The 11,883-nt window shown below is 42.1% G+C and overlaps 1 protein-coding gene across 1 annotated transcript; it reads left to right on the top strand.

Moving 5' to 3' along the window:
* The first annotated feature begins 2,651 nt into the window (after window positions 1–2,651).
* On the top strand, window positions 2,652–10,369 carry myb (v-myb avian myeloblastosis viral oncogene homolog). The gene is made up of 16 exons (XM_079572163.1): window positions 2,652–2,749; window positions 4,414–4,531; window positions 4,718–4,789; window positions 4,881–4,973; window positions 5,452–5,672; window positions 5,941–6,169; window positions 6,512–6,574; window positions 6,666–6,770; window positions 7,283–7,513; window positions 7,825–7,968; window positions 8,173–8,291; window positions 8,371–8,455; window positions 8,530–8,613; window positions 8,720–8,818; window positions 9,062–9,145; window positions 9,243–10,369. Exons 1-16 carry the CDS (start codon window positions 2,727–2,729, stop codon window positions 9,348–9,350), a joined length of 1,878 nt encoding a protein of 625 aa, XP_079428289.1. The 5' UTR covers window positions 2,652–2,726; the 3' UTR covers window positions 9,351–10,369.
* Window positions 10,370–11,883: the final 1,514 nt, after the last annotated feature.

The raw sequence follows: 11,883 nt of genomic DNA, 5'->3' as shown, positions 1-11,883 counted from the left end.
GATGATTATGATACAATAGACAAAAGGTGAGCGAAAGAGGGGTGTCCAGTATTAATGTTGGCTGCAGTGTGAGGTAATGCTTTACATAATTCGACAAAGGTCTGAAACAACATGGGAGAGTCTTTCAGAGGAACTCGCCCGAGGGAAAACATGCAAAACCTACACTACTGGCACTGTTTACTACACGTGAACTAAACACATCCCTGTTTCTCAAAGTGAGCCCTGTAATTCTCTTGACGAAACACATTCAGGGTCACTTAGAGTGCTTTTGAAAATACACAGAAATTAACAATGCACGTTTGTTTGACCTTCCATGCAGGATTTGAAAGCCCGATCGGATTGTATCTCATGCCTAGGGCAATCATTAAACATCATTCAAATGAACTTACCTTCGCACACAATGCTTTGCTAAGGGGCAGCCATCACAATGCAAGCCCTTAACCTGTCCAATCGTGCCCATGCAAATGAGCGCAGCGGGAGAATGGGTCCTGGGCTTCCTGCCTCGGCTACCATGGACTGTTTTGCATACCTTGGCTCCCTTCCTTTAATTTGGTTTCAGATAGTAAGATGCAGATTTTCATATGACCCTCGAGGGGGAAAAAAGGGGGAGAAAAAAGTTTTTGTTTTCGTTAAAGCCATACCGTGTGGAATTTTTGAAATACAAGCATTTATTTTATGACAGATATTTTCATTATAATATACCTCATGAATGTGCAAACAAACATCATGTTCCTTTGCTGTGACCGGCTCACCTCTCCTATTACATGACTGTGAATTTATCAGGATTGGGTACGTCTCCAGCTCGTCTCCAATGAGATGTCGACTATAGGCAGCAGAATTTGAGATGTAAATAGGTTCTCATCCAAATCCATTCTTTGATTACCCACTGCAGCAATAGCATTTTCTGTGCTGAGCTGGCACTGATGGCAACAGCACCTGTATAGTCCAACATGTTATGCAGTGTGCCTTTGATGTCAACTATTGGATATGGTAAATCATTAAGAGACAAAAAAATAAATAAATCTAGCAGCAACCTACAAGTCCAACCATTTTGCCGTCCCTTTGGATGTATAAATGACAAGTGTCCGATAAGCCAGAGGCAGCTTTTCTGTAAGCTATTGTGTTCAATTCTTTGCCATATAATTTCAGTCTGCTCGAGTTTAACCTACTAGATATTTAACTGCCTACAAACAAGAAATTACTGGAACAATACAGTGTATACACAGGTGGAGCCTGTACCTCAATGGGATTAGAAAACACAGGAGATGGCAACTAGGCAACCACAATACATTAGTCCAGAAGTTTAGTGTGGCGGCATTCATCGAGTAAACAGCAGCATCTCTGCCAAAATGTTTTCATTGGACTGTGGTTTGTGTGGTGTGTTCATGTTTCAGTCCGGAGCTCAAGAGTGAATTCTCAGCCTGTGACCAAGTGTGTGTGTGTGTGTGTGCGTGTGTGTGTGGGTGCGTGCGTGTGTGTGTGTGGGTAAGGGCCTTTATCGAGCCACTGTGTTGACTGGTCTGGGACAAAAGGCTGATCTAGGATGATGATAATTACAAGTGACCAAGACAATACGGTTGCGTTTGGACGAACTAATACAATGAGGAGACACTTTTATACAAATAAAGTACCCCTCCTGTTATCTGCACTGAATGGACTGAAGACTGCCCTGGAGAACGACCTCTGAACCAAAATAAAATAGTCATTACCAAAGTATGCTATATCTCTGAAAGCTGTACAGTGTTCCTATAGCATGTTATAAAACAATACAACACTACTATACTAACTATTGTTATTCAGTTTGACTTCTTGTAAAATGTGTATACAATGTATGAAATTACCAGATCAAAGCTATAGAATTTTCACTCAAGTAGATTTATAAAATGAAAAGTAGACATTTTCTGAAAGTTTCAAACTTTCTGTTATCAAAAGTAAAAGTGGAGCCTGTGGTCACTGCACATGGTCATTTTATCACTAGTGATAAGAGAGGGCTCATTTAGGTCTGTTATCGCGCACTAACATCTGTGTAACGCGGCACCCCTCATTTAACAATGATTCTCCATTGTCCTGACTAGTGAAAAAAACAACAACACATTTTGCAGTCGTTTACTACTAACTGGTCCTTTCATTTCCTTCTGCTTTTACACGCGTAAGTGAAGTCAGATATTTTGTTGACAGGAGTTTAGCGCGCAAGAACAGGCAGAACGCGCCTCTACAGTGAAAGCTGATGCCGACAATGCCCCAAATAGAGCCAGTGTAAAAGCAACATCCCATGCCAACTTCATTATGTATTATAACTGTAATGTTTCATTTACAGTCGTATTTGTCAAGTAGCCTACAATGTGCCATGTGCCATATCCAAGAACTAATATGGTAAGATATGGAGCTGGGAACAGATTACGCTTTTTCATTCAAAGTCCTTCTGGTGGATCTCACAACATTCCACAGGCAGCATTTGTGCAAAAGGAAAATATTAACTCCGGCAGTCAAGAACGCAGCAGCCTATAACACCTAATCGTCTGATCACTCATTCAGCAGGAGCATGCGCATTGAACCACATGTTGTAGCGCCAAATTTAGCGGGGATGTAATTCATGAGGAGGGAGGAGCTGTAGCGGGGGCTGCTGCAGTTTAAATTAATGTCAACCTGCCTCTCTCCTGAAGAACAAACCAAGCGCACACAGCGAAAGTATCAGCGCGCCCGGGAGCCGCTCCACACACAGCAACATGACTCGGCGGCCAAGAAACAGGTGAGCCTTGCACATTTAAAGTCAGGGTGAAGCTTCTTACGCTTACACACTTCTATCGCTACTTTTGTTAACTCGAATAATAGCGTTGTGTTGGCTTTTTCTCATCTATTCGCTGTTGCGCAATGCATTTTTAGTTGTAGTTGCCTATTTTAAGGATACATAGGCTTCTTGATGCTGTAGCATAAAAGAAAGTATGTTTGGTAGCTATATCTATTCATCAGATAATATTGGCGCTCTCCTGCCTGCCTTTGTTGAGCCTTCCAGCACGAGGGGAGTTTGAGTAGCGCGCTCTGACAGGTGGTGGTCATCTGGCATGTGCGCTCCCCGCGCCGCTGACAGCGCGCTGCCTGTAGTAGGGAAAGAGGACGGGTCCCTTGATGCTGCCAGCCCCTCTCAGACACGCGCGTTTGACACTTGCAAGGTGGACACGTGCGGGGCACGCAGCGCGCTACATGCCGCGTAAATCGACCAAAAACGGAGATAAACCAGTAGCTACACTTACGCGCTTTCATCGGATTCAAAGTTTGAGGGTCTTGCACTGAACACGAGGAGCCTACATCGGTCAAAGTCTCCGCGCAGGTCTCGTTTCTGTTATTTTTCGCGCACCTGCTATTTTGGACTAACCATATGCTACTAATAAAAGGCTGCTTTAAAATGTACAGAGCGGCGTGAAGATCTCAAATTCATGCGTATCTTAATTTAAAAGATAATGATTTTTCCACCACTAACTTGAATATTTGGGCTTACACACTGGCAATCATACATGTATAAAACAAAATGAATAGTCCACTAGTTCAGCCGCCTTCCCTCGCACTGCACATGAGTTGAACTTGTCCGCTGCTGATGTGGTTCTAGCCTAAATGCTTAGCTTAAATCTTCAGACAATGAATAGTGGAATAAAAGCGGTAACATTTAGACATTTCACATTTTACCTTAAAACCTCTCTCCTACATAAATATTTCAAATATAGATAGATAGAAATATAGATTTGAAAAGATAAAAAAAAAAAGGTTATATTGTATTACGCCTACATTTGAACAAAATGCAGTGTAACTTGTTCATTGTGTTTCACTATATCTTTATTTGAAGTTATTGTGAAGTGAATTTAGCTGAATTTGGGATATTAAACTTGTTGGGGTTTTGTTCACCTGTCTCTAGAAGAGCTACCTGTCTTGCTTGCTCCGTTCTGATTGGTTACCTCTGCTGCCTCAGTGTGTGCTCATGGCCGTGGGCCACTGTACAATGCCAGTGCAGGTCTGAACACGTCAGGGTCATGAAGAAAATTATGATCACATGCATTTGCCAATCCCAGTATCTGTGGAAACCAAAAACACTGGAACCTGTTCATCCATCCCCTCCTTCCCTCCCTCCTCCTCCTCCCACTGGCTGCTTTTTATTTCTCTGTCTCTCCCTATTTCTGCCCTTGTGGGTGTCTTGGCTAAACGCCTGCACCCAAACCTTCGAGAATGACTGGTTCTGTGTGTGTTGACACCTGATGTGCTAAAGAATAGAGTTCTTTACTGAGTGTGCAAAGCGATGATTAGAGAGTAGTTAAAAACACAAAACATGACATAAAAAAGCAACAGGGCATTATGTTTTGTTTATATGATGTGCACTTTTACACAGTTTGTGCCTTTTCTAACTATAAGCATGTCTCTTCCCAGTGTTTACAGCAGTGAGGAGGATGACGAGGAGACTGAGATGTACGAACACGATTATGACGGGGCCCTGTCTAAGACGGGGAAACGGCACCTTGGGAAAACGCGCTGGACAAGAGAAGAGGTGTGTGCCTGTCTCGATACAGTCTGTTAGCTTACTTTGGAATCAAGTAAACATCCCACGACACTATTGTCCGAACATTTTATAATCACGCACATTCTTTCAGATATCAAACAGATCTGTGTGACATTCAATGAAGCCTGGAATGCACGACAAATCTAAACATGTTTTTTTCCCCTTTCTTTCAAGGATGAGAAACTGAAAAAACTCGTTGATCTACATGGATCAGAAGATTGGAAACTAATTGCAAGCTTACTCACTGTGAGTGTGCAAGTGTGTTGGCAAAGGAATAAATACACACTCAAACTCTGTACAAATAATAACATTTTGATGATTTTTGTTGTTGTTGTAGAACCGAACAGATGTGCAGTGCCAACATCGGTGGCAAAAGGTTCTCAACCCTGAACTCATCAAGGGACCCTGGACCAAAGAGGAAGACCAGAGGGTAAGCAAAGACACAGTATTTTACACTAAGAAAACCTTGTGAGTTTTTATATGACAGTTGCACTCTAATAAGTATATCCTTTCATAGAGTTTAGTGGGTATTGTCAGTGGGGTAGCATTTCCATCCAGATGCTGCTTTAATGATTAGCACACTGGCTAATGTTCCACTGGAAATTCCCTCATTGCGCCTCAGCAGGTGTTCTCGGTCTTTACAGCTAAAGATAGCGTAAAATGGTTTGAGAGTAAAGTACATAAGAGCTTAAAAGTGCTTTCATAGACTATATATAAAACCTATTGTAATATGTTTGTCACTTTCCCCTCTGTTCTGTTCTCATCTGTGCTTCTATGCACCACTTCTCCCTCTCCTCCCTGTTATTGCTCCTTCCTTCCTCTTTCCCAATCCCCCACTACTATTCACTTCCTTTCTTCGATGGTTGCGCACTCTTTCTCACTCTTTTTTTTATTTATCTACCTGCCAGGTGATCGAACTCGTCCAAAAGTATGGAGCCAAGCGTTGGTCGGTCATTGCCAAGCACCTGAAGGGACGCATCGGAAAGCAGTGTCGCGAGCGCTGGCACAACCACCTGAACCCGGAGGTGAAGAAGACGTCCTGGACCGAGGAGGAGGATCGGATCATCTACCAGGCCCACGAGAAGCTGGGCAACCGCTGGGCTGAAATCGCCAAACTACTCCCCGGCAGGTGAGGCCCCAAGTCTAGAAGCAAAGAAGCAAGTTCGATGAATCTATGAAGCCAAGTTGGTTTACTTTGACGTTTTTAGAGTAAGATTACAAAATAGTGTACGGTAAATATTGACTTAACTATAAGTCTGAGTAATGTGTAAAGTAGTGCTGTCTTGCCCGGGAGGACTTTTTCTCTCACTAACCATTTTGGCCAAATCGATTTTACGCACTCATCTATTTCAACTGAGTTTTTGCATGATATTACAACCATGCTTTGTGCCATACAGGACAGACAACGCCATAAAGAACCACTGGAACTCCACCATGAGGCGAAAGGTGGAGCAGGAGGGCTATCTCCAGAGCGCAGCCAAGAACGGCGGCTCTCCGCTCTCTATTAGCCACAACTTTATCAAGACTTCCAGTCACATGATGGCCTTCTCCCACCATTCGCCCAACCACGCTCAACTGCCTCCTGTATCCCCACTCAACTACACTTACATCCCTGATGCACACAGAGTAAGTACTATACTATACTTAAACAGTTAATAGGCTGGCTGCCCTGCACTTTACAAACCACCAGTAAAGGATTTTGCATTGTGCAGCCCTGTTTCCATGTTATTACCACAAGATGCTAACAATGTTTCCTGGTGATTGATTAGTCTTTCTACAGGGTTTAGGTAAGATTAGTCATTGTACCATGAAATAAGCTAGGTTCTGTTTCCATGTAATTACCATAATTATACAGTATCATTACCATGTTCTTAGAAACTATGCAATGGCTAGTACTGTGCAACAACCTGTAACCAATTTGAACAAAAAAGGTAGAAACTAAAATGTGTTTGATTTGCTGATTTGCAGGTACCCTTCCCAATGGCTATACATTTTATGAATTTCCCCAAGCCTGGAACCGCTGCTATACAGGTAGAAAATAGATCAACAACTTCTAAATCATAAAATGCATTGTCAAATTGATGAAAAATAAGCTAATTCCGGTGTTAACTGTGATCGACAGAGACACTATAATGAGGAGGACCCCGAGAAGGAGAAGCGGGTGAAAGAAATCGAAATGTTGCTGATGTCGACGGAGAACGAGCTGAGGGGCCAGCCATCACTACCAGTAAGAACAAGGCACTTACTTCTGTGACATGTCCGATTTATGAGCGTGTTGTTCAACCCGGCCTGAGGACAGTGCCTGGTGTTAGAAGAGGAAACATCTGGGGGTCTGTTTCTGCAGAAGTGATGAAATGGAGGCTTATCTTACCAATTTGGTTCTTGGCTCAGCTCCTTGTGCAAGTGCCCCCCACCCCCCCTCCTTATAACACTGATGCCATGTATAAGGGCTTCCTTTTGTCTGTTCTAATTTAGTCTGAGTGTGACTGGTGTGTTTAAGTGTCATGATATATCCAGGGGTGTCACAATAAAAGCTTGGTATTGTGTTGGCAAAACTGCTCTGACAGTTCTTTCTACTTTCTTATTATGTTTTTAGCAAATTTGTTAGTTCCTCCGAAATGGCGGATTTCCATAGTAACATTCAGTTTATGTCATTCGATTCCAAACTCGATGGCTACACTCTCAGCGAAAGTTTAGGTATTGACTCCTCACACTTGCTTTCTTGCGTTTCCCCCGCAGATGTCCTTGTCGTTTTCAAGCTGGGCCAGTCAGAGCTGTGTGTCGGACAGTTCCGATGGAGTATCGATACACCATCGCCACACAGCGGCCCCTGCCCTGCCCCAGGACCAGAGCTGCCTGCCCGAGGAGAGCGCCTCTGCCACACGAGCCCACTCCACCAGCAATAGTCAGCACAGCAGTCCCGCCTTCTCCAACACAATACCGGAGTTCATGGAGTCTGTCCTCGACTCTGTAAGTATTTACTATGTGATTAGGGTTAAGAAAGTTTTCATACCCTTCTGTCTGATACATACATTTTTCATAGAAACAGACCTTAAGTTTTTATGTATGTTCAAAACCAGCACAACTACAGTGTGGCTGAAATGGGTCTGAATAACAATGCTACTATGAAATTATATTTTTTAATAAATGGAATAATGGAAATAACTAAAAGGGGTCTGAAAACTTTCTGAACCCACTGTAGATAAGAGATTAGCTCACCGATAAGCATTGAAATGGTCAGCAGTGGACGTTGACCCCTACTCTCCTGCCCCTCTCCCCAGAGGTTCTCCTCTCTAAATGAGGCCTACAGCAGTGGGCTCAGAAAACACAGGTCCTATAAGAATGAACAAAGAACATGGGGTGGTTTCATCTGCTCGACCCCCGAGCCTTCACCAGCCAGAAAACTACCCTTTTCACCCTCGCAGGTAGCTCAAGTAGCGAGTCTGTGATCTCAATGTGCTCCACGTCCATTTGTAACCAATGTGCTTTTCATCACCATCTCTTAGCTAGTCTCATTTGTGTGGGAGCACCACATTTTGACTTTCTATAGGGCTAATCTATTACACAATTTTGCAAACGTGCTTTTCATTCATCCAAAGTCAATTTCTCTGCTCTGTTTTGTTTGACAGTTCCTCACCCAGTCTTTGAGCCCTGAACATTCAGACAGCGACAGTGTACCCATGGTTTCGCCTGTGGACACCAAGCCCATCATTGACCACAGCCTCAGGCCCCAGAAAGACAATGACATGTAAGCAAACCTTTACATCAGTTTCATAGTGTGCAATTTGTGGAAAGGATGAATTAAAATAGAAAATATGTTGCTTCAGGTTTAGGACTCCCAACATTCGACGGTCAATACTTGAGTCGTCTCCGCTCACACCGACGCCCTTCAGGTCCACGCTGGCCATGCTGGTGAGTTAACACGTGAAAAGGAATATTAGGCTTTGGTGAAATGTTGGGGCTGACCTTTATTGCTTTATTCGCAGACCAGTTCGTTGGATCAGCAGATAAAACAAGAACCGGTGGAGTGCACGATTGACCAGCCTCCTCTGAAGAAAATCAAACAAGAGGTATTATCATTGCCCTTGGTGTAAAAAGTTATAGCGGCTGTTTGTTAGAAATTGAACTCTGTGTGACACTGTTGCACATCGGTTGATGGTGAGCTTTGGATTGCAGGTGGAGTCCCCATGCGAGAGGAGCCCGTGTATGCAATGGGAAGGACAGGACCTCCACGCGCAGCTCTTCTCCCCCACCGGACCCCCACAGGAAGTGCCTGTAAGCACCTCTATACTTGGCACCAACCAATAGCACATGATCACTTCAAATGCACACTTAACTCTGCACTGTAGGGTTATAAAAACTGTTTGTGTTGAATTAGCATCATGCATCAACATTGAGTCATGAATTGCTGTATTGTGACATAAACAGTACATCACCACATAACTCACTATAATTGAGCAAGACATGTTTTACTGTATTTTTCTAGATGTCTAATGATTGAATTGTGTCTTTCTTTAGGACATGCTGACAAGTGCATTACTAAGTGAAGAGGGAGACAAAAGCTATCACCTATCTCACAGGCAAACAGGCAGTCCACTACAGGTGTGTACGGACCCAATACTAATCGGCTAAACATACCGTATTTGAATGAGAAAAATAGTACATCGCCTACAAATCCAATTGTTTCTTTTCCCAACAGCAGCTGAGGTCTTGGGAGCATGTGGCAAGTCTAAAATCAGAGGACCCCTCGCTGTCGTCAGAGCACAAGTACCTGAACACTTACCCCACTCCGACACTGGTCATGTAGAGTGGACCCCACACGTCCGAGCCCCGAGCTGCTGCTGCACCAGTGCCACCGCGGAACTATGTCGTGGTACAGGGTTGCGAGAGGTTCTGTGCCATTGCTGTTTTACACTCACACTTGTTGAAATTCAACCACCAAAGACTCTTTTTTACATTTTTTTTATACAGTTTGCTTTGGGTTTTTATATAAATGTACATGTTTTGGTCTTTTTTGTTGTGTCTGTATTAATATAATTGTATTATAAATGGGAATTGGTGACTATATAATTTACACTGGGCTGTATTATTAATTCTTACGTATATTAATATAAGAACAATTTAATTTATTCCTTTTAATTATGTCTTTGTTGTTTTTTTTTATTTCCCTTTTATGCAATTGGCCGATGGAGCAGTGTTTTATATATATAAGTATTTAAGCCCTGTTAGCATTATATTATGACAAAAAGCTTTTTTTTTCTCACTGAAACTGACTACTGAAACCATAACTTTCCTATTTTTGACACAGTCTGTAATTGGTCTACTGAGAATTTCAAGTGTTTGCCAAATGCCAACATTTATCGCTGAGCTACAATTTTCAGGCTTGTTGTATCACCGTTACTTAACCAGACCAATTTAGTATTACCACAATAACAACAAGCTTTCAATTTTCATTTCAACTAATCATTTCTGGCCTTTACAGTATCCCTATGGAAAATTATCCAAGGAACAATTTTATATGTTTTTACATGTATGTGGACAGTATGTTGCTAAATTGTCAAGTCTTAATTGATTGTACAGAGCTGTACCCAGTCAGAGTAACTCCAAGCTGCACTTGAAACACTGATATACTATATTGTTCTGCAAAAGCCCTTGTAAACTAAACTGATCATTGTGTTGTATGTTTTACATTGCAGATACAATCACCCTGTTGATTTCTGTGACTGCAGTAGCCTGTATCAAACAGACAATCCCTTTCAAATGTCTTTTTTACATAAATATATATATTAGCTTTTTTGCAGAAACTATTTTATAAATGCATTTTTACACGCCAAGTTTTCATAATTTTATACTTTTCTACTGCCTAGTAATAAAAGTGTGTTGTTTTATTACACCCATTTGTTCCATTTGTATTTTATTTACATAGACTCCAGCCCTGGCTGTTGGAGTTCATAATGGTAACTACAGCTGAAAGTATGTAATGAAAGCTATTCAAAAGTAGTTCCTCAAAGATAATAAAGCACCTGCAGAGGTTAAAGGTGAGGTGTAAATAGTACAGCAAAACTATATGGGCATAATAAAGTGATTATTGACTCTTGGTAAATGAATGATTGGAACAGTAAAGCAATCTGTCCTTGGTATTCAAATTTTAGGCAAGTGTAGTATTCAAATGTTCTAACTTCACCTGCGCCCTCCATTTACACACCACACACCTCTAGATAAAAGGCTTGTTGTAAAGTTTTTAAGAGCTTATCGTAAAGGTTTCCCTCCATCTGCTGATTATGAATGTATTGTATGCACATTGAATTTGTAATCTCTTCACAGGCCAAACAAAGAGGATGGACAATGTTATTGTTATTATCAAATATAGGAAGTTACAGCAGTCTACTCTGGGGAAATACACTTTTTGTAAATGCCACATTATTATTGTCCCAAGGCATTGTAATGAGCTCCTCTGGAGTCTCATGAGATCTGTTCTGTGCAGACTTGAGGCTGTGGGCCCCAAAGTGAGACCCTGGGTTATATTTAAAGTGCCCCTGAGCAGCAGCACCTGCAGCGCCAACCTACTCTGCCCACAGTGCCCTCGAATTTAGATCCCCATATCAAGTATAGTCCCTCAGGGATTAATTCTCTCAAGTACAAATATAATGAACACTGCTCACAGGATGTGTGGTATACTAAACCTGGTGAAACACAACTGTAAGAGCCAAACAGACTCCAGACTATGATGGGAGCTATATGTTCTGTGGAGTAAGGCCGCAGCGAGAAGCAGACTTTCACTTTGGGAATTTCAACATTCTTCTACACCCAAAGTCAAAACCTCAGGAGATTCTCAGACACCTGCTTTCACTCAAAGAGCTGACAGCTGCTTGGCTATGCTTGTGCTTTCAACTTTATGTCTGTCAAAAAACAACTAAACCCAACGTAAATTACAAGGTTGGTAAACAAAATAAATGAAATAGAGCTGCATTAAATAGTAAACCACTGAATCACAATATGACAACTCATTTATTATTCAGAAATAATATTATCTATTTGAGTTGTGTTGAGCAGATGTTGGCTCTCATTACTCAATTTGTAAAATCCCACCCTAATTTCTCTTTTCAGATCAAACCTGCCTGTCGCAAGCAGATTGGCTCATAAATTCAGTTTGCCATGTCACAACAGATTTATAGGCGGATGTTGCAGAAGTGCTGGGCTGAAGAACATGTGCATACATTGGGCCAGTGCACCCCTGGGTCCACACTGATTACTGCAAATGGTTTCCTCACTCGGTTGTGGTTGGAGATACTCAGAGAGGGAGCCGCTCCCTGTAGCAGTGGTCAGGTACAAGGGCTGGG

The sequence above is a fragment of the Gobius niger genome, assembly GCF_951799975.1.
Source record: "Gobius niger genome assembly, chromosome: 15".
Lineage (NCBI taxonomy): Eukaryota > Metazoa > Chordata > Actinopteri > Gobiiformes > Gobiidae > Gobius > Gobius niger.
The sequence above is the reverse complement of the archived record's forward strand: the minus strand, read 5'-3'. Positions and strand labels throughout refer to the sequence as shown.

Excerpts from the sequence above, each read along its gene's own strand:
- myb (XM_079572163.1), top strand. The coding sequence starts at position 2,727 with ATGACTCGGCGGCCAAGAAACAG. Across the intron at positions 6,771-7,282 it reads GGGGCCAGCCATCACTACCA|ATGTCCTTGTCGTTTTCAAG; the intron begins GTAAGAACAAGG and ends TTTCCCCCGCAG. Across the intron at positions 8,819-9,061 it reads GACCCCCACAGGAAGTGCCT|GACATGCTGACAAGTGCATT; the intron begins GTAAGCACCTCT and ends GTCTTTCTTTAG.